Below are 24,755 nucleotides of genomic sequence, written 5' to 3'. Positions count from 1 at the left end.
GAGGAGACAAGATTCAGAAAGTTCTACAAAATTTATTAAACTTCAAAATATCTTTTAAATTCCCAATAATCTGAAATTGAATGGTTAAAACAGTGAATGCATTTGACAAGATAATAAAATGTCTAAATTTAAAAGGAAACTGAGGCTTACCGATGGGGGAAGTAGTGAGGGAAGGGGCAACATCCAGTGCAGAAAATGGGGACCACCCTGGACACTACAAAAACACAGCAAACAAAAGAAAAAGGTGCTCCAACAAAACACACAAGACAAGACACCGCCACCACAGAAGCCTCAATCCCTAAAAGACAGACAAGAAAATGAAACGATACAAGTAAAACAGATACAATAGCCCTACAATGTTGCACTTTATCCCCAGGGAAAGTGCAGATTAGTATTTTAAAACAATTTATAAGTAGGCAAAACAGCAGCGAGTGTCACTCCAGGTGCAATGCTGATGAGTCAGAAGGCTGTGACCTGATAAATGACTGCACTGCCAAATAATCAGATCCCCAATTCCGCCTAGATGCAGTGCAACTTCCTGTCAGCAAATGAACGGACAGATCGGTCCAAATATTGGAGGTGCAGCAAAGGAGGCCAGAACAGTGCAAACAAAGGAAGCAGATTTGGTTGACGTCACGACGCAAGCAGCCTCATGACAGGTGAAGGCTTGCTTATATGCAGCAGCTGAAATTGGCCTTAAAGTGGCAGCGCATCATTTATGCTGCTACACACACGTATTAAAACTTTCGCTGTCCTAACATGAGACAGATAATCTCTAAAAAAATAATCCATCTCCTCCCTGATCTGCATAATTACTCCGCTCAGTCAGAAACAGCCAATCAGAGCTAGCAGTAACCAGCTAGCCGCCATGCTAACAGGAAGTTTTCATTCAGTAACTCTGGATTGTTTATTGTAATGGAACCTGTTTTTGCCTTTGAATGTTAAGTTTTATACTTGAATTTTTGGCAATGTTGAGAGGTTTTATTTTGGCTCTTTGCATTATTTAGCCTCTTCAGAGCCTTCATATGCTATCAGTCTGTTAAAGATAGTTTTATCAATAGCAGTACAATTTGCACAATGCCTGTTTTGTTTAGTTTTCTTCTTGAAAAAAGTTATTAAAAACAAGTTTTTGTCTAAATTAAGGTGAATTCATGGTTCCTTTTTCCACATAATGTAACCGGTAATGTTAATGATAAAAAAAAAAAAAAAAATTATTATTTGATCGGTATCGGTGATCGGTATCGGTGTATCGGCCCTCATGGGTGATCGGTATCGGTATCGGCAGGAAAAAACCTGATCGGCACATCCCTAGTATTAGTCTGTTTTCCCTGTTGATTGTTCCCAGCTGTGTCTCGTTTCTTTGATTACCCTCCCAGTGTATTTATTCCCACCTGTTGTCGGATCCTCGTTGTGTCTTGCTGCCCATTGTTGTCTGTGGATTATTCATTAAAACAGTGGTCCCCAACCTTTTTATTACCACAGACCGGTCAAGACTTGAAAATTTTGTTGCGGCCCAGGGGGGAGGTTAGGGTGAACCATCAGATCAGGCTTCTGCATGTTGGCGTTCCCGCTAAATCCTGAATATACCCAATTTGGGTTGTCTTGGCCTTTTCATCGCAGCCTGTGGGGTTTTCCCTTCCCTGACTGGGAACGAGAATACAACCTGCTGAATGTGACAGGTAGCCAATCAGAACGCGCGGTGACGTCAGAACAGAGGGGAATCCCAAACAGCTGACATATCGCGGAGATGATATGTGGAAATGTTTCTTATTATATGTAAAGGTCATTATTATATATGTAAGAGCTAAAAATGTCAGTTTGTAACATTATTGATTATTATGTATGCTGTTTGCATATTTAGATATTTGATAATAAGATTCCATTTCTTTATGTTTTTTGTAGAAAAGCGCCACCTAATGGACGTAATTGAAATTGTGTAAAAGTGCCTTGACACTTTTTGTTTTGTTTTATGAAAAGAAGTTGAATGTGGCGCATTCAATTAAGCTCTATACAGTTTTTTGACCGTTACGTTACTTTACATGTGGAATGCTGTGCAAGATTAAAGAATCATCTGTAACATCTGTTCAAAGAAAAGTAAAGTTCGTCAGACTTTGTATGGATGTTGTAAGTATTTCTTTAACTAACTGAGAGCTAAGCTAATGAAGGTCAATGAAGAAAAACGGAAGCTTGTTAAATAATTGTGGCTTACACTGAACGAATAAGCAGCCACAACAATATATGTTCATGTTTATTCAGTTAAAAATGTTAACTATGAAAACACAGTCACCTCCAAATCATAGTACAGCAGATAGAGCTGCTGCTCCCGCTGTCTTTTATCCACCGCCTTTTCTTTTTGTTTCTTTTATCTCTTAAAATGTCTCCACAAACTGTCACTACTGCTTCTACATCGTCATCCATGTTTGGTTATTCTAAATTCCCGTTATGTTGGGGTTTTACTGGATTATCCTCTGGAATCGGGATGTTTGTGACTGGAATCGGTTCGTGTTGCTCCTGCCTTGAGGCTGAACACGAACCGATCGAACCTGTTGTACTTTTATCAGCTTTGTGGTCACAGAGGTTTGGAGAATCAGCCGACATCCTTAAATCTTTCTGTCTAAACCAGACTTAAGACTCACAGCTCTACTCATCTCCTCTCCACTGCCCAAACGCTCTGACTCTGGTCGCTATGGTAACGTTTACATGTCCCTTCAAAATAAGATACAGATGCGCCACAAAAACAAACGAACATTTTACTTTCGTGAAAATTTTAACTCACGATAAAGACTAACGGAGCCCTTAGCTTGTTTCTCTGCAACCAGACGGTCCATCTGGGAGTGATGGAGACAATGACACCCGAAGTGTTGCTTATATCCACAGCCTGCTTGGTCTCTACGAGGTGAAGCAGTTTGAAGCTTCATTGCCTCATCAGCAGCCGGTCGCCATGTTACACAGAGCGGCTTGTAATGTTTGACTCACCTACCGGTCCGGGATAAATCCATCCTCCTGTCTCTTCTCTGGGCCTTTTCCCCTTTGCAAAGAAACTTTCCAAAGACATCGGATCTGTTTCTTATTCATTTTGCTGCTTGTGGCTCAGTGTTGGCGAGAGAATCCGGTTAAAGGATTTTCAAAATAAAAGATCCTCCAGACTCAAATAATACATAAAACAGAAATATTTAATTATTTCTTGCGCAGCCCGGTACCAATTGGGGACCACTGCATTAAACCATCATTCACCTTCATCCTTGTCTGCCTGCGTCTTCCCTCACCTCACCAAACCACAAATCATGACAGTATTAACTTAAACTACTTTGTAGAACGGCACTTTCTGAAGTTCGGTCCACTTACCTGTATTAGCTTACTGGCAGAAATGCCACATTCAATATGGCGGATGCTGTGACGTATCGCAGCAACAGACAGACCCGCTCCATGAGGCATCTACATATTCATGTCTATGGGGAGACGACTCTATGGCCACATGAGAGAAGGATCCAAGTGTTCGGTAATTAATGTTTGAACTGAATTATCTTTCGTGGACAAAGCTACAGAGATGAAGCTAATGTCATGTTTTTCCGTTTGTCCTCTTCTAGAGGTGCCACTGCCGTTTGTTATGCGCTGTGGTTTGATTTCAGCTTGTATGTGAAGCTGTTTCTCCTCTGTTAGTGCTAACCGCGTTGTTAGCCCGCCATTTCGCCGAAACTAAGGTTTTCTACCGTTCGAAATACGGGCCATTTATTTCTCCATATATTGAACCTCATTTTTTCAACTCGGAGAAAAAATGTCTTTTTGAGAATAAAGAAGCCCTCCTATTTGAAGCTCTGTGTGCTGTATTAATCCCGGCTTCATTACCTTGAAAAAGAACAACAAAATATTACAACCATAATCTGCAGGACTTTTCTTTGTAGTTTCCTTCTAGGGATTAATTTCTTTGTGCATTTTAATCGTTAATGTTTTATCATTTTATGCTGAACTTCAGTGTTATCCCTTTCATGATTTTGGGCGTTTGATTTGTGTGCAGGGAACATCCTCTCCTAAAGCATTAATGCCCTCTTGGTTCTGCCTTAGCATTTGCTTAGCTGACACTTAGAGGAACTTCATTTCTCCTGCTGTTTTACATGTGTATGTTGTTGTGTGCCATCTATTTGATCACTTATGATAATCTTTAGAAAGGAGCCTGGAGCTGGTGGGAACTGTACAGTGACAAGCAGAAGGTCTAATTCTCCAGATATCAGATTGTCTTTGGTTGCTGGCAGCCTCCATGTGTTGGGATTCAGGGCATTTATATAGTTGATCTCATATCAGAGATCAAAAGGAGGAGTGTTGCAAATATTAATTTAATTATGCCAGTTTTAACTTTAGTGGATGTTGAAATATTAGACAGATCTTGATTGTTTTGAGGCCCCCTTAAATTAAGTTAGATTTAGACTCATGGCTTTATAGACATCAATGAACATCACTGCTATTCCTCTGAGTGATGAGGAGTCAGGATGTTTGTCGGCCCGGCCGCCATCTGAGCGAACGTCAGCCTGATGCTGTGGAGACCACTGCTAACCGGATGTGCTACGTTCCAAGCTAACATGTGCTAGCCGCGCACACACTGCTAGCTGTTAGCCAAGCAGCTAACTGTTCCCTGGTTTTTTACTTGGACGTAGCAGCTGAGCTAACCCCTGAAGTTCGTGTTTTGGCAGAGATAAAATAGTTTAGAAAAAAGTTTCAGTGCTATTTATTTTGCACATTTCTGCGGTGTTTTGCATTGTTGATGCACAGATCTGCAGCTGAAGCTAGCAGAGCTTCATTCTACTGATTACTTTAATCTACAATAGTTTGGTAAGGTGAGATTTCACCTTACCAAACCAACTATTGGCTCCTCAGGATTTGGTTGGGTTAGAATTTCATCATGAATTTCATTCATGAAAACTTCCGGGCTTGATCGGATCCATGAGAATTCACTCCTTAAGTTTCCCTTCGCATCCAAGTCAGATCCAGTATCGACCTGACCTCGTCACCAGAACCGGCTGGCAGGTCCAAAGGGACTGCCTGGATGTCTGACCCAGAGGTCTGTCCGGAGCACCACGGCCGTCCTGCAGACCTGCTGCATCTGTCCAGAACCCGCTTTACTGGCCTAGATTACACAGAGCAATTTAAACTTTTATTTCACATAATGTAGACATTAAATCCACGTCTGGACACTGACCGCTCTGGCTGCCAAACCTCTGGCAGCAACATTTCCTTAAATTGAGGAGGGGAAATCAGAAACAATGGGGTATATGCCACGAGAGGTGGTGACGTATTTCCGTTTGAATTTATTCCACATAGGTTGGTTCCGGGTCCTGCTTGCTCCTATTGTTTTTGGCCAAAGCTGCAAGATCTGTACCATGAAAAAGACGCAAAACTTAAAATATCTGTGAGCTGCTGGTACAACGACTGAGTTTTGTGGTGTGCCGTTGTGTCCAGTAATTAGTCGGTACCATCCGGTGCTTAGTTTTTTCATTTTCCAGCTGATATCAAGGCGACAGCGGGCTGTAGCCAAAACTTAGCCACTACAGCTAACACGCGGTTTGTAGCTGCCTGCTATTTCAAAGCTTGAGGATATTGAAGATCCAGCGTCAGAAATGGGAAGATGGGGGATATAAAGGAAGCTGTACGTGGTTCGTTTAGTGGAATAATTTGTTGGAGGAAAATAATGCCGGAGGAAATCCACTGCTACGGGAACAGGCTGAGAACAGAGGCAGCGATTCGGCACAAGGTAAGTCAATACGTGTGTTGATGCGTTTGTGTTATACGGAGTATGAAATTATTCTTAGGCAGCTCCTTAGTTTTTGTTTATATGACATATATAAAATACATTTAACATGCAGTCGGAGCCCCTCCGATACCGAGCAGGTAATTTAAGAACAGCCGAGAGCAGCAACGCTTCAGCCCGATCCAAACCACACAGGTAGTCGGTCAGATTAAGGTCCAAAACCTTCGCTTTACAGCCGTTTAACTTTCACCGATCCACATGAAAAACCCACAGAACAAATGGTACAAATCACGTATTTCCCGAATCCCGAACATATGACATCTACCTTTGCTGTTTGTATTACTGTTGGTACAGATATCAGGTGAACACTGTGCTTTGCCTGCTAGTAGTTTAAATTAATTTCAGCTGCACACTTTCAAGAGTATTCAGATTTTAACATGCATTTCTAAGTAGTATTTTAGTTCACTCTTACTCAGTGACTTCAGTGTTGTTACACCTCTGAAACAGTTTTTGCAGTTTCTTTGTGATACCAGAACTATTTCACTTAAACGTTTAATTTCCTGAGATATTGTCAATTTATTATCAAGCAAAACTCTCAAAAAGAGCCGAGGATTTATTAGTTTTGATTATGTTGTGCAGCTAAATATGGACGCTTATTTTTTTGTTTGTTTTTAATTTTTCAGGTTTGCATCGCAACACCTCGTGTTTCTGAGCCATGATCACAGTGCCGATTACCTTTCCATTGGATCCAAGCACCTGGACCTGCTGATGGCGTCCATCAGTCCACGGATCATCACAACGTGGAATAACTTTTTATTTACTTGGTTAAACTATGATCTTGAAACTGGAGCACCAGATATGCAAAAATCTGCCTACAGACTTTGTTGGCTACCCTGATGGTCATCCTGGACGGGGCTGAGCTGCTCTTCCTCTCTCCTCTTCCTCTCCTCCAGAGTGACGAGTTTTCATCATATTATATTATATATTCACTGTTCTTTTTATCCTGTTTGTACCTACAATAAAACTGAATCTCATTTGTAATACTCTACATTTCACAAACCTTTTTTTCCCCCATTTCTCAGTTTTTATATCAAGTATTTGCATGTAGATGAGGAATTCAAATGAGATGTTAAAATTCAACACATTTGGGTAAAACCAGCAAAGAAATGTGAATATTAAGCAATATGTAGTTAGTTATATAATTTAATATACTGAATAAGGCTGGATGATATGACTTACAAGATTTTTTTTCATATCAGATTTGATTTTAATCGATTCCTCACATCCTCAATTTCCATCATAAAATCACAGAAAATATTTTCAAAAAGTGCCTTTATTTCAATCATCTGTTCTGTGAGTTGTATAAAGGAGCATTACGGTCAGGATACAAGAAATTTTAATTGCAAGAATTTAGTCATCGTTGCAGCAGAATAAAGATGCAATTTTATAACAATGTCTTAAAATTACAAGAAGTCGTTTTAATGAGAAATAAAGATTCAGATTGATCTGACTAACCAGCTCAGTCCAGGTGGTTCTGACATTTGTCAAGAAGATGTACATTTCCACCTCACCTGACCAGGGAAGCATTAAGGTAAAAATTAAAAAAAAATAGAGCAAATACTGTAAACAAAATGGAAAAAGAGCAACTGATAGAAATACTTTCTATATAAAGAAAAACAAAAACGTTAATAGCAGGAGAAAAGTTGTTGGTAACATTAGCTGAGCCGATCTCTCCATCCAGGAAGCCATCAAACAGAACTCTGTCCAACTCCAACTATAATAAAGATTAAAAAAAAGAAATAAAACGGGAAGTTAAAATAACAATGCCACTTTAATAATTCAGATCTAATGCGTTCTGGAATCTATTATTGACATTTTACAAATTTCACAAATCAATTAGAAGGTTTCACAAATGTTTTATTTATTCTGCTGTTAGTACAGAATAATCTAGTTAGGTTTGAAATGACTAGGTGTTGTAGTTTTTAAAGTACAACATATTAAGAAAGCTCAAGATAGTGAAAAATTAAGTGTAATCGCCCTTTAGCTATTTTCCGAATTAGATGCTACATTCGGAAGCTAACTTCAGCTTCGACTGATAGCTTGGACACAATATAGACAGATCTATATGTTTATATAGATATATATCTATATCTATAAAGCATAGATATGTAGATTGCACACTGCACAGATAATCAAACCACTGAACGTTTACATAGCACCTTTGTAAGCTTGTCCCTGTTAGCTACGTCAGACATGAGGCATTATGGTGAATACAAACGATTCATTAACTTGCCTTTGAAGTTATTGTGAAGTTTTGACACATCCAGCTTAAATCCTTTGTTGTTGTTGGAGCGTTTCAGGACGTCTGAATTATACAGGCATCATTAATAGTCCTAAAGCGACTGAGGAGCCACTGTTAACGTCCTGTTGCCTGTGGACCGGAAGCAGGCTATGTGGAAAAAAAATGCGGAAGTGCTAAAACGGAAGTCCGTGGCATATACCCCATTAAAGGATTATTAATTAACTCGCTTAACTTGTATATCTCATCAGAAACAAATTTCAGACATCTGAAATACGAGAGTGGGGAGGCCGATTTTATGTTAAAACGGCCTGCCATAATGTCTAACGTCGCTCTGGAGGAAACTCCTCCCACACCGGCTCCCCGTCACTTCTCCCAGCTGGCGGTAAACAAACGGACCCTCCTGGAACCAGCTTCCTGGTTCTGCTGCCACCGGAAGCTCAGAAAACTGGAGAAGCTCGGCAGGTAAGACCGACACCAGGTGGAGACTTCCTGTCTCCGCCGGAGGACTCTTTATTTTATGATATTTTTAGTAAGCTTCCAAGTTCCTTAAACACGCAGCATCGGTGAGAACAGGTTTAAACGGACCGTACAGTGGTTTCAGAAATATTTGCTAAATTTATTAACCATGCTTTAAAAATAATCCAAGAAATAATCGGACCATTTTCCTTTAATTTGCTTTAAAAATGTAAAAGTATTTTTGCCAATGAAAGATTTCTGAACAAACCATAAATATAAGCTTGAGTCAGTGACTTCACTTCATTTTGTTCTTTATCAAAGTTTTACAGGTATTATTACAGAAGTCAAATGTTTAAGTGAAAGAATAAACTTTAGTATGAAAGTTTGTCAGAATGTCGGAATCTGTCAGTATTCAATAATTTAATTATATAAAATATAGTTTCTAAAAAGTAAGCTTCGCCTCATTTTTGCCTCATTTAAATGAAACTTTTATCCTGAGCCGTCTGGAGGTGTATGCACATTTATGACCCTGAATGGATCATAAAAAACCTGATTTAACTTCCTGTTTCCTGCAGATGGTTAGAGGTGGGGGATTAAACTACGTGTCCTCAGGAGGTCTACCTGCAGGTCCAGACCAGCTGAGTGCTTTCAGTGGATGTTTGTGTCCTCTCAGGGTGGAGACATGTCCTCAGACCAGGAGCAGCCGCTCACTGCACTGATGCCCAGCGAGCTGACCCCAGGTAAGACCTCAGCTGCTCTCTGAGTGGCTCCACCTGTAGGCCCCGCCCCATCTTCTTTTGCTAAACCTTGCGTGACTTGACAAAACCTCGGTGTGTTACTGGTTAGACTTCCGCTAATGTGCTAACAGTTTAGCTAGCTTCTTGGTTAGCGGTTTTGCTAGCCTAAACATTTAGTGCGCTTAGCTTCCCCTGAATTAATTTCTCCAGATAAATTCTGAATCATTGATTTTCTTGGCTGTTTTGTAAACTTTCAGTTGGACAAAGTTCAACATCTGTGTTGAAGTTTTGATTGTCACCCATTAAAAGTTTTTTAGACGTTTATGCACATGCTTTTATTTTGAAATGTATTTAAGCAGGAGTTCTATTTCCTCTCGTCATTTTTTTTTCTAAAGAAACTTTATTGAGCGTTATTAACTAAACAAATGCACATTAAAAAACACATGAACTCTGATGTCTCATGTTCTAAAGCCGACCCGTCGGACCCGTTGGACCCGTCGGACACGTTGGACCCGTTGGACCCGTTGGACCCGTCGGACCCGTTGGACCCGTCGGACCCGTCGGACACGTTGGACCCATCGGACCCGTCGGACACGTTGGACCCGTTGGATCCGTCGGACCCGTTGGACCCGTCGGACCCGTTGGACCTCGCCCTGGACCCAGACACCGCCAACAGCTGGCTCCTCGTGTCTCCGGACCTGCGCAGGGTGACGGTTTCGGACCGGTACCAGAACTACCCGCAGAACCCGCAGCGGTTCAACGCGGAGCTGCAGGTTCTGAGCCGGGCGGCGCTGACGGGTCGCCATGGCTTCGATGTGGACTGGATGAGCACCGACAACCGGGCCACCGTCGGCGTCGCTCTGGCGTACGAAAGTGTTCCCAGGAAGGGAGCGGGCCGGGCCGCGTTTGGGCGGAACCGGGCGTCCTGGTTCTTCGCAGCAGAGGGAGATGTTCTGACTGCGTGGCACGGTGGGGAGAAGTGGACCTATGATGTTCCTGATGACGGCTATGAGCGGGTCCGTGTCCGTTTGGACCACGCTGGGGGGGTTCTGTCCTTCTTCCTGCTGACTGAAACCGGGCCGAGTCACGTTCACACTTTCAGAACCGAGTTCACCGAGGCGCTCTATCCGGGTCTCTGCGCTCGCTCCACCGCCAGCTACGCTGGGTTCTGCTGAGGCCCACCGGGCCAGAACCAGAACCGGCCAGAACCCCTGAGTGAGCAGAAACCAAGTCTTGTTCCAGGAAGAAGCGGACCGGTTCTGAACAATGACCCGAGTTGAAGCGGATCCAGATGAGGCCGGAACCGGGTCTTGTTGCTGTTTGTTTCCGGTTGGGGGCGGGGCTTATTTTCATCTAAATTACCAGTTTATTTAATGATTGCCATAAGCAGTTATAATAATTATGAATTATTACAGACTCCAGTAAATCATCCAAACATTCAGGGTGTGTTTAACGTCCCAGTTAAAGCTCTGGTTTCCAGGCAGCCGTTCCCAGTTGGAAAATCCGAGACACTGAAGACAGAAGTCGACTCATCATCACTCACTAAACTTTAATATTTTGAGGAGAAACTGCATTCAACAACCAATCACATGGCAGAATAAAGACGAAGGGACCTCTTAGCTGCTCAGGTCTCTGTGTGGCGGTGGGTTCAAAGTTCATGCAAGACAAAACATTGTGCACAACTAAAGGTGGAGGAGGAATCACTCAGGGAAGTCAGCAGCCCTCTGCAGACGCATCCAGAGGCTTTCTGTCCAAACCGGGCCGGACGCCGGGCCTGAAGGGTCTGAAAAGCTGCTTACATTCAAAGAAAACCCCTGAAGCTGTTTGGACCCGGCTGAACTTCAAAATACCTGAAAGAACTCACTTTAAATATAATCTGAAAGTATAAGATAACTTAGAGGAAAACATGCAGCATTCTGGGTCCAACAGAACATTTTAAAGATGGTTCTACCGAAACCAGAACACAGAGTGTGCACCAACACACTGAAAACCTGAACTGGAACCAGAACCTTACAGACATGTTACAGGAAGTCAGGGGAACCAGCAGGGCTGACCCAAACATCTTGGTTAATGCTAAATTCTGACTGTCAGGCCAGAACCTGAAGGAACCTGAAACCCACCAGAACCTCTCAGGAACTCAGTCTTTACAGAAACATTCATTATAGGAACCCGTTACAATCAGATGATCTGATGGACCGAAGACAAACCATCCAAATTGCAATTTCAGTTTGAAGCACGTGGCCTAGAAGCCCTGGACGTGGCAGTACGCCTCCAGCGACGAGAAGATGATGTACATCAACCACAGGCTGAAGAACAGGCAGGAAGTCAGGATTTTAGGAACACGCGGCCCACCGAGCTCCCCGCCGATGGCCGGCCGGCGCCGGTAGATCAGGACGGCGATGCAGATGAAAGCAAAGATGGTGAAGAGCGTGACAGAGAAGGCCAGCGTTCCCGGGTCCACCCTGAACTCTTGGCCCTTGCTGTAGTGGTAGACGGCGGCGATGGACCACGCCACACCAATGCCCAGGAAGACGTTGACAGCGTTACTTCCTGTAACGTTCCCGATGGAGGCGTCCGCGTATTGGTCCTGGATCGCTGCCACTTTACTGGCAAAGGTGTCTGATGAAGAGACGGAGAAAACAAAAAGCTCTTTAGATTTGGCTTCTTCTCAGTCAGTGAAAGCAGCCATCACACTCCTGCTGTTCAGCGTTTTTGCTAACTTTGAAAATGCTCAGTGCGCTTAGCTTTCCCTAAATGAATTTCTCCACAGAAATTCTAAAGCGATAATTTACTGGGCTGTATTGTAAGCTTTCAGTTGAGTGAAGTTCACCGTGTGCTGAGGTTTTGGTTTTCACCTGTTGTGAATTCTGCAGGTGGTTAGACATTTATGTTCCTGCTCCTATTTTGAAGTGGGATCTCAGGCTGTAGTTCTACAGTAAACTGGTTAATGCTTTCTGACTGAAGCATTCCTGGCGCTGCCAGGAATCTTGGGCCCCCTGACAAAAAAATAAGTTTGGGCCCCCCTGTGCAGCTGCTGTTACAATTTTTTGAGTCTATTTGACCCATAAAAAGCGTCACAATTTTAAAGGCCTGCATCTGCTTTGCTTTCTTTGGTTCAATACTGATAATCAGCACAATATTTACTGCTCATGAATCTAACATCCAACAGTCCACATCCAGTATGCAGGTAGGTTGTTTATTTTTTTCTATTAGTTTTAGATACTGAAATGTCTCCCCATGAGCAACAGTCAAAAGCAACGTGCAAAATATACATAAAATGTTGCATTTTATTCAGGCTGCAGTATAACTTTAATAAAAAATATGTTTTCTCCATATTAGTTAAAGCTGTCACCATGTCATAGCAGTTTGTTATGAGACAGATAATCTGTGGAAACAATCAATCTCCTCCATCTCCTTCCTGAATTACTATTACTGGTTAAAGTAATGAACCGTTCTGACCAGAACAACCAATCAGAACCAGTAGGAGGGTGCTGTCAATCATCCTCATTCACTCACTGCTAAATGTGCTAATGGTGGAGAAACAACTTATTACAAGAAACCGTTTATCTGCCATCATTGGTAGCTATGCTAACTAAACTGAGCATTCACAGTTTGAATCTGCACAGCTCTGTGCTATGCTAGCTGCAGAATAGCACAAATTGAGGGGGAGGAAGGATGAGCAGCACCACATGAGATTGTGATTGACAGCACTAAAACTCTCCTGCCATTGACTGGTTGCTTGTAGCACTGGGAGAAGGCAGAGGAAATAGATTTTTCACAGATTACGTCTCATACCAAACTGTCACAACATAATGACAGTTTTAAAAAATATGTGAAAAAAATATATTTATATAAAAGTTACATAATGCAGTTTTAATTTCACTCAGGAGAGGACGGGTCAAGAGGGACGTGGGTTAGAGCTGCTGCTGACTGACTCGTCTGTTAAGTGGTAAAAGGTACAAGTTAGTTTCACTAGCATTTATTAATGCTAGTGAAAAGGAGGCAAACAGTTTGTAGCTAAGCTAATTATGCTAAATGGTTGATAATCTCACACAGTCTACCCACCTCTCGGAGAAAAACTGGGTTATAAATTAACCCTCTTACCTTTTTCACTCTCTCTCCCTCTCTTTTTGTTTGAAAACCTGATTGGGGAATGCTATGCAATGCATGGCAGGAGTCTACTGTTCTACACCCTACAAGCTATCTCTTTATTGGGGCCTGCCCATAGCAATGCATAGGGAGAGCAAGTCAGTCACTGCTCTCCCTATGCATTGCATGGAGGCACCTATTCTATACCCAATAGAATGTCTCTTTATTATTATACACTGCTCAAAAAAATAAAGGGAACACTCAAATAACACATCCTAGATCTGAATGAATGAAATATTCTCATTGAATACTTTGTTCTGTACAAAGTTGAATGTGCTGACAACAAAATCACACAAAAACCATCAATGGAAATCAAATTTATTAACCAATGGAGGCCTGGATTTGGAGCCACACACAAAATTAAAGTGAAATGTTCCCTTTATTTTTTTGAGCAGTATAGATTATTTATTTTTCTTCCATCACCGTTAATGCGGCTCGTACCGCTGCATGTGCCCCCACAAAAGTGGTATCAAATCGTGCGGCTCGATGCCGAGAAGGGAGCTATTATTTTTAGTGGGATTCTGAGATAAAATCACGACATAAATTGAGAAAAACGAGAAAAATTTAGGCTGAGTGTCTCACAGAATCACTAAGATTTTTCTCTGAAACACACACACAGCACAGTGGAGGTCTGACTCTAAAACTCTGTTTAACTCCCCCTCACAGGCACAAATAGAGGCCTATTGATCTCAAAGTTGGTCATGACATAGATACACATGCCTGCTCCTGTAAAATGTTTTCAAAATTTTCCTGGGGCTTATGGTTTTTTGTCAGGGCCCTGAGACCGACGCTGGGTGTCTCACAAGTATAGAAACCAGCATCTTGTCTGACAGAGAGAGCCAGCCCAGGTGCAGATAGTCAGTTACCATAGCAACGGGTCCTAGACAGAGGCAGTGAATATTCCCACAGCGCTGAATCAGATCTCACAATGCATTGTGGGAAGAATACATATTTCCTGTGACTATTCACAGGAAATAGTCACAGGACTATTTCCTACATAAAATTACATAAAATTAATAAAATTAATTTTATGTAATTTTGCTTACATAAAATTATTACTTGTCTGAATTTTGGAGTGTAAATTAAAATCCTTAGTATGAAATTTTAATTTTTTTTAGAAATAAAGAATTACCAACTTTCTTCATGTTTTTTTTTTTTTTTTAATTTGAACCATGAGTGAGAACAAAATGTGCGAAGCTTATAGTCGTCTCAGACCTGGTATTTAGTCATTGCATTTCATTGTGGTCGCCTCCATTGGGTGGTGATAGTGTTAGTCTTTGTGACTTGGCTGTTACCACCGTTTAAAGAGGTTCATTAAAACTTTGTCCCTGGTTGAGATATTGACCACAAATAGTGGAAAAATATCTCTTCCTTTTAGTTGTATTTTACTGTTGTGTAATTGTTTTAACCTTTTATTGTTGTTTTAGTAAAGGTTTTAACCTTTAGCGGGTGGTGCCTCCACCATGGCAGCTACTCATGCCGGCATGCGGAGGCACCACAGCGTTCGTTTCTTATTTAATGAAAATGGTAAGATAACTGGAATGTCACGTTTAGACTTCTCACGGAAATTGATCCAGCAGACCTTGAAGTTTCGGCCAGATGACCTGAACTGTATCCTTACCCTGCCCTTCAACAAGGCATACGATGTAAGTTTCACCACCGCCGACAGGTGTTGAGATGCTTTACCAGGCCGAGAAAGAGTCACACGCTGTTAGACACCAAGGTCCATTTCTCACGAGAAACAGAAACTTATCAGGCCACAGAGACATGGTGTGAGTTCAGGGAGTGTCTTCCATCCATATAATCAGCTTCCCTCCTCTTTCTCCTCAGACCTGCACAGACTTTTTAGAAACTCTTCTCGGATGTAATGGTAAAGCGTCTCCTTTCAGCGCTGAAAGTTAATAAAATAAGTAAAGTCTGAATGTTTTTCTTGGCTGATTTTATGCTCCATGTGTCAATACAAATTATGATTCATCGATTGAGATTCTCGTTCTCAACAGTTGGTAGCAGAGGATGGTTTTGTGTTGACACATGAGCAGAGATTGGACTGGCCGTTTAGGCGCAGACTTTCCGGAACAGTACTCTGGTGTAGGGCCCACATGAAAGGTAAGGACACTTGTTCCTTAATATACACCACTGTACTGTTTCCCAGGTTTGTCTAAATTTCATATTGCTTTTCTACATGTTTAACTGTTCATAGGAGTATAGAAAAGAAACAGTAGTTTTTAGGTGTGAAGAATTAGGTTTAAAGGTTGATTGGCACTGCAGCGGGAGGTCGCTGTCCCCGGCTTTTCCCGGACGCGGGGAAGGTAAAGGAGAGGTTTTGTCGGTTTTATCCTTGGGGAGTGCTGCCCCCTGAAAAGAACGCGTTAGCCAATCTGTGACTTGCTCAAGAAACACAAAAGTGTTGAGAGGGGTCCACCATAGGATGAATATGAAATGAAGGTTGATCGCGATCTGATCCTCTGTAGTGTAATAAGTGTTGAAAAGAGGACAAAAATAGGAGCTGTAAAGCGTGGATCCATTTCTGTGTGTCTGTCAGCTGTGTGTGTGTCAGCTGTGTGTGTGTCAGCTGTGTGTGTGTCTGTCAGCTGTGTGTGTAAGCTTCTGCCGCTGAGCAGACGTTATGTGTTTAAATATACTATTTTATGTTTATTGCAATGTGTTTTAAAACCATGGTCAACTGTTAGATATTTTTGGTATTATCATTTTGTTATTACTTTAGTTCATATTCAGTCTAATGTTCATCAGTATTATTGTGATTGTTAGTTTAAAGTGTTCTCTTCCTTATGTGTGTATAAACTGACCTGGAGGTTACGACTGACTGTTTCATCTTCATGTGAAACAGTTAACTCTGTGTTTCCCAGACCTTAATTCTTATCAACCAGAATACCTCCTAACTGCCTGTGAGCAGTCGTATTTTGTCTCTTGTTTATCCTCCCTCTTTGTTGACAGTTTGACCGAGATTTGAACTGAGCTCAGACCGTAGATCAGATATCACACCTGGCTGGTTTGTTTAGGTTAGAAGTTTTACGACCTTTGTTGTTCTTCCTGACTGCCCCTTTTGGTTGTTCTGCTTGACAATAAAACAGGGGCTCGCGTGGAAGGAGATCAGAATTCTCTGTGAACGGCCTGGAGAGGCCGTGACGAAGAGTTCTCCTTTTGCAAAAGCTTTGTCTATAAAATTCATATACGTTGTCTGTGGTCTTTTTATGTAGGTTCGAGAAAAAGTACCTATCATTTGGTGCCGTGACCCGGATCTCTCAACCCCCGCTGACAGGCAGAGGAAGACGCGCTGAATCCGTGCACGGCCAGAGTCAACTGGACCTGGAAAGAAAGACCCAGGAAGCAAAATTCTTTGCTGGGCCAGCGACGTAGGTCCGACTTTGTCTGCCAACGGCGGAGTGACGAGATCCGACTGGACAACCCAAAAACTACAGAAACGTAGGTGAATTTTAAAATGGCTATTTTAGAGGTCTGAGTATCCTTGTTAAACAGCGTTTTAACTAAAACTCTGAGGTTTGAGAATCCTTATTAAACAGCGTTTTAACTAAAACTCTGAGGTTTAAGAATCCTTGTTAAACAGCGTTTTGACTAAAAATCTGTATTCAGAAAAAAAAAAAGGTTTGAGTCCTTGTCAGATACCAGCTTGACTAAAGAAGTTATAAGGGTCCCAGTTGACAGAGTTTCAACTAAAGGCAAAAGGAAAGGCTCTTAGAGAGCCTCCTTACTTAGAGGACACCTCTTAAGGGTAAGTCCTCACGTAGATAGGAAGCTTATTATTACTGTTCTGTTATTACTGTGCTGATATTGCTGTTTGCTTGCTGCTTTGATGTGTGTGTGTGTGAAAGAGTGATTGGAGGTTTAAATACTGCTCAGTATTTTACCTCATATAACACAGTAGGGTTGTAAGCAGCAAACCTCTTGTGGATGCAAAGGCGAGATTCTCCCACTCGAAAGAGTTGAAGTGGAGAATACCACAACAAGGTATTTTTAATTGCTGGCCTACTGAAAAGATCTCCAGTTCATAGGACTCCCTAGGAGTCAACGAACCTGGACTAAATTTAAATAAATAAAAGCTCAAATTGCAAGTAAGTTGAATAATGGGAAATGCAAATTCTTGTAATTCCTCACTTGTTGAGGGCCCCGATGGGGATGAGAAATACATGCTGTCCAGATTTCCTGGTAGCATTGTACACATGAAAAAATGGAAAAAGAAATATAAAATAGATGGAAGCTAAAAATTGATCAATGACAAACAATTGTTGGAATTTTGGAGAGTAGTGAAAAAAGAAAAACGGGAATAATAAAGGCTAAAAAGGAGGATGAGCTGAGATGTACTAAATTATGGTTAAAAGCAGCCATAGACCAGAAAGAACAAATTAAAAAGGTTAAAGACAAAAAATTCGTAGAAGCAAAAAACCTATTTGTTAGACCGAAAGATAATAAAATCATTCTAAGCACACGGAATGCTGTAACGGTGCAGGGAGTGGAAGCTCCTGCAGCTGCTCCTCCCCCCGTCGCTGCAGCAGCTCCGTCTGCCCCAGTCCCAGCCGCTGCAGTCCCAGCAGCACGACTGTACCCCTCACTAGAGGAAGGTGCACAAAACTTATATGTTTTTGCACCCTGGACCTTGATAGAGGCCAGAAAGGGGTAGAAGGAATAACGCCTGTAACAGAAGATCCCGATAAGTGGATAGAGGACATGACTGGATTAATCCATTCATATAGATTAAATGGGGTAGAAGCAGGAGAAGCAGCCATACCCTCATTAGGAAAAGATTGGGCAAAAGTGAGGGGACCACAAACAGGAGAAATCCTCAGCATGATCAGACTCTACCACACCCCAAAAAGACAAACCACCAGACAAAATTGATGAAATGGTGGACATAAGTTCAGCTTGTTATAAGTTAAGTAAAAGATAAATAAATAAAAGAAATTGAATTTCGGTATGAAACCAGTGCATGCAAAATAATTTTTAATGTTACTAAAAATTAGGTTTAAGCCTCACAAGTCAGAAATAAAATTATTTTTAGGAAATACTGGTGTTTTGTTTTGTTTTGTTTGTTTGTTTTGTTTTGTTTTTTAGCGTTCCTACACTTTCAAAGAAAAACCAGTTGAGAGACGTCTCACTGAAATAAAAACATGGGAACAACTTCCTTGTATGCTAAAAGTGGAATTATGACTTTCCTGAAGGAGGAGAAGCTGAAAAATAAAAATAATAAAATTCTCCTCAGAGAACAATGTTTAATATATTGTGTCGTAATCAGATTATAACACCAACTTGGTGAAAGGATCCTTTGGCTGTATAACTGGAGGGGTCAGAGGTCAGAGTAAGGTACCGACCTGGACATTATCCAGCCTCATGTCTCTCTTAGGCCTTTTTGAGAGGAGGGCTGCCCGCTGACCTCACAGTCTGCAGCACTAAGATCGACAAATTTAGAGAAATCCATTGTTCTCTGGTGAAACGTGACTCAGATGGAGTTAACATAAACTTACATTCTACATTTTAAAGGTTAATATTGTACAGGTTAAAAGAGACTACAGCTTTTAACATGTTTCATGTTTATATGTGTTTGAATAAGGAAAGGATTTATGAGTTCTTAAAATGTTGGGTAATAAGTGGCTAAACACTATACGATCACAAGACAAAAGTTATATGGAAAATGTTTGGAAAAAGAAAAAAGACACAGAAAGACGAACAAACCCTAATGGATTCTTATTTGCTTCTTTCCTTTTCCTCTGTCTGAGCCTCGCTGCGGTGCGTCTGACCTCCGACCTCAACTCAAACCTGTCCTGCCAGATCAGATGATGTCCCTCCTTCATCACCAGCCAATGACAGTTGATAAAGAAGCGAAAAAGGACACGATGATTTCTGCCACCTGAAGGCACTAAGATGTCCGCTGATCCTGATTCCTCGACATCTGGGAACTGCCATGCAGCAAACTACTGTATGGAGTCCTGCTGGACGTTTGGACTGGAACTAAATTCATTGGTGGACAACCTGGACATTCACTAAGGGATGGTCTGGACAACTTATCCAACACCAGAGCCAGTTGGACTGACAGGGAGCTGGAGGAGAGGCGGGGGGAGGACCAGCTGCAGCGACGCCAACAGCAGGAGGGGGAAGCGAGAAGTGAGACAGTGGAGAAATGCCAGATAAGTTATACACACACCACTGTGATAAAGAATGTGCTCACTAATCCTGTTTGCATATAGGAATAATCTACCCAGAAAAGAACATTTTAAGGGTTTTTAGGTACAATGTTAGATACAATCGTTCATTTTGTACCCGTTAACTCAGTCCTTAACAGAAGGACCAGTGATCCTCTTAGGGCCCACGGGCCATAGGTTAGGAAACTATGAACAAGAAAAATTATAATCATTAAAAGTTAAACAAAAACAAAACTGATAGAGCTATGCAACTAAATTACACCAATTAAAAAAATGTATTAGAGATTCTAAGCTAATAATGATTTTCAAATGTTTTATTTACTAGTTTGGAACTAAATTAAACATCTCTAAGTGTTGAAAATAATTGATATTGCAGTGTTGAAATATTATGAAATATTTCGTTGAATTTAACTGAAAAATTTAATTTAGAGTTTAACAAAGAAAAACCAAAATATAACCCTGCAATTAAAATACGTGTCTGCTAAAATATCTTCTATAAACCTATGAGTTCACCTGCACTAACTACTAATCCTCCCAAAGACTTTATAAAAGCTTAAGTGATTGTGACACATGGGCAATGCCATGTGTAAAAAGGGGGGAAAAGGGAAAATGGTGAGGTAATACTATAACTACATACTATATAACTACTAAATTCTTACATAAAAAATTTTTTGTTATGAACTCTTGAGTTAACAAATACTGTTAGATGATGATTGATGCTTTTTCTAAATGGGTTGAAATAGTTCCAGCAAAGCATGCAGATGCTTTGATGGTAGCTAAGGCTATCTGCAAAACTATATCCCAACACACGGTATTCCACAGAATGCTTAGATTTGGTGAAGCTCTATATGAGAATCACCCCGACAGCTGATGGTCTAACACCTTCTGAAATAATTCATGGGAGAGCTTACAGATTGCCTCTGTTTGCTCCAGAATACAAAAAGCTGATGAAGAACAGACATTAGCAGATTATATGATCAGGATCCTGAAACAGAAAGAGGCGTCAAATGCAAATTTACTGCCGTCTGATTTTCTTCCCTCGCAGGAAGAGCAAGGTGACTGGGTCTACATAAAGGTCATCAAACGAAAGAACTGGGCGAGTCCACGGTGGGAAGGACCGTTCCAGGTGCTGATGACCACACCAACAGCTGTAAAGATTGTTGAAAGACCCAGCTGGATACATCTCAGTCACTGCAAGCTGCAGAGAGTGTTGGATCCCTAATCCGGAGTGGCGGGGAAGTTTCTGGCTACACAGGGATTCCTGACCAATAGGGCGGTTTGTCTCAACGCCAGTGAAGAAACTCGACAGATCCTCACTCTTTAGTTTGGGGGTTCTAACATCTCTGTACGCCCAGCAGCAATGGGGACTCCATATGCCAGATGGATCTTCTACTGCGCTGTGACTGCAGCATGTCTGATGTTTGGAGAAGGAAGCGAGCCTGAGTTCCACCTGCATGACAGCACTGATCTGTGTGGAAGCTGATGAACAGAACCGCTTATGAGGGACATGCTGTGAACTGCTATGTGTGTGCGCAGCTACCGGTTTCCACACACAACTCAGGTCTGCACCCAGAGAGCATCACTGATGACAAACAGATGTGTCTCTATGGCCTGAGCACACAACCATGACTCAGCGTCCCCGTGAAAAGAAGAAAATGCAAATGGTGCAAAAAGGATTATTCTGTTCTACTTCGGACAGGAGATGCCACAAAAGGACTTTTTGGATCTATGAACTGTTCATTTGAGGATGACATACTTCCGTTTCCACCGTTTCCACAAGCCACATGGAAAATACCAGAGACCATTTCTTTAGCAGGAGCTAAACCAGGATCTCTGAGGAGCTGTGTTTACAACAACGGACATGTTTCTCTTGGGACGGTGCCCTGGAACCTGCGTAACAAAGTTTACACCTACTGCGACACGACACCGGATTACATCAACTGCATCGCCTGCAGGGGTCAGAGGGCAACCCCCGGCTGCAAAGTCTGGAAGGACAACCCAGACTGTGACAACTTGCTTCAGGAGAAAAAGTTATGCAAGGCATCTTTCCATGGGTCGGAGTAGGTGAGATTCGAAGCCACGTTGAGATCAACAGATATGGATTCCTGCGACTCATCAACAGTACACAGCCAACGGCACCGTGAGAGAGCTGACTGAACTGAGAAAGATGGTTCTGCAAAACCGTGTTGTACTGGACTTCCTCACAGCCTCTCAGGGAGGGGTCTGTAAAATCATTGGCCCAACGTGCTGTACTTTTGTGCCTGATGAAACAGGAACTGGAGGAACTTAAACATTACATAGAAAGTGGAACACAAGGATCATCTCCTTTTGATTTTCTTCCTTGGCTCACTTCCAGACCATGGTGGAATTTACTGGTGAAGCTTGAAACACCTATTCTGGGTGTTTTGATTCTTTTTTGCCTGTTCATAGGTTGCATTTTTCCATGCCTACGAAATATGATGTTTAAAACAATTAACACAACTGAAGATGACTTGTTTCGAGTTCTGATGGTTTTCTGAACAGTGATGAAGTTCTGTAATCAATAAACAGATGAATTCATTTGCTGAATGACTCCTACAACAAGTGGTTGTAGAGATGAGTAACCTGCATTTGATTTTTTGTTGTTTCTTTTATTTTTCATTTATTTCATTATATTCCATTTATTCATTGTGTATTTTCTGTGTTTAGATTAGAAAAAAAAAACTTTTGCATTTATTGGTTCTTTTCTTTTCTTTTATTTTCTATGCTTGGCTTTTGCATAAAGTTTACACACAGTAAAATGATAATAAGGGGGGAATGTTAGATATTTTTTGGTATTATCATTTTGTTATTACTTTAGTTCATATTCAGTCTAATGTTAATCAGTATTATTGTGATTGTTAGTTTAAAGTGTTCTCTTCCTTATGTGTGTATAAACTGACCTGGAGGTTACGACTGACTGTTTCATCTTCATGTGAGACAGTTAACTCTGTGTTTCCCAGACCTTAATTCTTATCAACCAGAATACCTCCTAACTGCCTGTGAGCAGTCGTATTTTGTCTCTTGTTTATCCTCCCTCTTTGTTGACAGTTTGACCGAGATTTGAACTGAGCTCAGACCGTAGATCAGATATCACACCTGGCTGGTTTGTTTAGGTTAGAAGTTTTACGACCTTTGTTGTTCTTCCTGACTGCCCCTTTTGGTTGTTCTGCTTGGACAATAAAACAGGGGCTCGCGTGGAAGGAGATCAGAATTCTCTGTGAACGGCCTGGAGAGGCCGTGGCGGAGAGTTCTCCTTTTGCAAAAGCTTTGTCTATAAAATTCATATACGTTGTCTGTGGTCTTTTTATGTAGGTTCGAGAAAAAGTACCTATCATCAACATTGGGAAATTATAATCTGTGGGAGGTTTTTGACTTTGTCTGCTGTGTTTGATTTCCTCGCCGCCGTGCGAGCAAAACTGCTAAAAAAAAAAAAAGAGAGAAAGAGAGAAAGAAGAGGTGATTTTTGAGCCTAAATTTTAGCCTAAACAGATGGAGGGTGAATTTGAAAAGGAAAAATATGATCCAAAGTGGGGCATCGGGCCATGGATTGGGCTCGGTGAGCAAATAGAAGCATTAATAACTTATTTGTCAAAGCATGACGAATATGAAAATAAGGGAGAAAGACAAAAACTAAAAAAAAAAAGGGCTAGAATACCTGGTGCAGAAAGGAGGCGACCTGTTAAACAGCCTTTGGGAAATATTGGCTGGAAGGAATAATTGACACTGAGGGAAAACTGGTTGAAACTAAACTAATCCTGCACAATTCACTAAATTCACATGTGGTAAAATTAACTGTATGAAGGATGAATGAAATTACATAACAGGTAAAATTGTAAACACAATAAAGTGACATCTAATGGGTTGAAATTCTAGTAATTTTTGCTTAGCTGTTGATGGGTTAAAATTTGAACTTAATGAAACTTTAAAAATGAGGTTTATACCAGACTTGAACTTTATCATGGACTAATCAATATTCGTCTCCCTTCATTATCTTATCAAAAACAGGATTTCTTTTTATGTGAAACTTGGTCCCCTTAAAATGTCTGAAGAGGGAACAGAATTGGTAAATAAATATGAGTATGTGTTTGATTAAAAGGTGATTATGAAACAGCTCCAGATTCAATTAAGGTTCATTACAAAATATTCTTGTCTCAAAGACAATTTATGATTCTAAATCCAGATAATTCGCTCACCTTACTTCAAAATGGGAATGTTGGAAAAGGAGTAATCACATTTCAGTTTGGGTTTAAAACCAGATATCATTTATTACGAGACTGTTTCATTTGGTTTGACATGTTTTCTTTTCTTTTCATTTCTATTGACATTATTGTTGTTTTTATTTTTTTCCTAATAACAAACCAACTAACCAACTAACTTACTAACTGAACTAACTGCTAATTTCGAAACACATGCGTGTCTTGGTAGAAAGGCACAAATTGGACATGAAACTTTTAAAGTGGATATGATAATAATTGATTATGTAAAAACAAACTGATTGGACAACAACTGGCTCACAACATCTGTGTGCCTTAAATTTTGATTGAATTGATACACAAATTCAAGTCCAACAAAACATTTGATTTGAAACGCAAAAACATCTTACAGTACTGCATAATTTTTGTCTACATCTTTTGCTCCTCTGCCTAAATTGATCAATTTTTCTTTTGTCGGTTCACACAGAACATTGACACTGCTTTTTAGGAAAGCAATCCAAATTCTGATCTGAACTCTTTAAAATGAAACTTTTGGCCTTTGCAGTTCAGTTTCAGTTGGACATTTTGGACGCATGTAAAAAAAAAAAAAAGAGTATCTGGACAATATTTTGTTTGTTTTCTATTTACATAAGAAAACAAAAGGGGGAAATGATAAATGATAAACATAAAACATTTCTGATAAATCTTTACATTTAGAACATCTCATAGTCTACTTTCAATTCTAGACAGAAGATTTGGAAAACTTGTGACACCCTGGAATATTTTAGTTTTGGAGAATAGCAACATGCAAAATTGCTTTAAAATTTTTAAATTATATCAACAGGGGGTGAAGAAGAAATAGACTCTAATTCCTAATCGATTTAAAGATATGGTTAATTATGAATTTATTCATTTGACATTGGTATATTGTGAGTTTATTTAATGAGCTCTTACAGTGCCTTCCTGCATGACTGAAATACAGAG

At 40.8% G+C, this 24,755-nt stretch overlaps 1 protein-coding gene and 2 long non-coding RNA genes across 3 annotated transcripts; 2 read left to right on the top strand and 1 right to left on the bottom strand.

Moving 5' to 3' along the window:
* The first annotated feature begins 5,259 nt into the window (after positions 1-5,259).
* LOC148161246 (uncharacterized) lies at positions 5,260-6,781 on the top strand. Its single transcript, XR_015763693.1, has 2 exons — positions 5,260-5,743; positions 6,424-6,781. It is a non-coding gene; the product is annotated as an uncharacterized LOC148161246 (long non-coding RNA).
* A 161-nt stretch (positions 6,782-6,942) lies between these two features.
* On the bottom strand, positions 6,943-8,372 carry LOC148161245 (uncharacterized). Its single transcript, XR_015763692.1, has 2 exons — positions 8,034-8,372; positions 6,943-7,514 (listed from the first exon to the last, which is right to left on the bottom strand). It is a non-coding gene; the product is annotated as an uncharacterized LOC148161245 (long non-coding RNA).
* A 54-nt stretch (positions 8,373-8,426) lies between these two features.
* Positions 8,427-19,037, top strand: LOC106910131 (stonustoxin subunit alpha-like). Its single transcript, XM_088006841.1, has 3 exons — positions 8,427-8,504; positions 9,074-9,238; positions 9,707-19,037. Exons 2-3 carry the CDS (start codon positions 9,154-9,156, stop codon positions 10,408-10,410), a joined length of 789 nt encoding a protein of 262 aa, XP_087862967.1. The 5' UTR covers positions 8,427-8,504; positions 9,074-9,153; the 3' UTR covers positions 10,411-19,037.
* Positions 19,038-24,755: the final 5,718 nt, after the last annotated feature.

The sequence above is a fragment of the Poecilia mexicana genome, unplaced genomic scaffold (genome assembly GCF_051168715.1).
Source record: "Poecilia mexicana isolate PSO_F unplaced genomic scaffold, ASM5116871v1 scaffold_1, whole genome shotgun sequence".
NCBI lineage: Eukaryota > Metazoa > Chordata > Actinopteri > Cyprinodontiformes > Poeciliidae > Poecilia > Poecilia mexicana.
This window is presented reverse-complemented; position numbering and strand designations above follow the sequence as displayed.

Excerpts from the sequence above, each read along its gene's own strand:
- LOC106910131 (XM_088006841.1), top strand. The coding sequence starts at position 9,154 with ATGTTTGTGTCCTCTCAGGGTGGAGACATGTCCTCAGACCAGGAGCAG. Across the intron at positions 9,239-9,706 it reads GCCCAGCGAGCTGACCCCAG|CCGACCCGTCGGACCCGTTG; the intron begins GTAAGACCTCAG and ends CATGTTCTAAAG.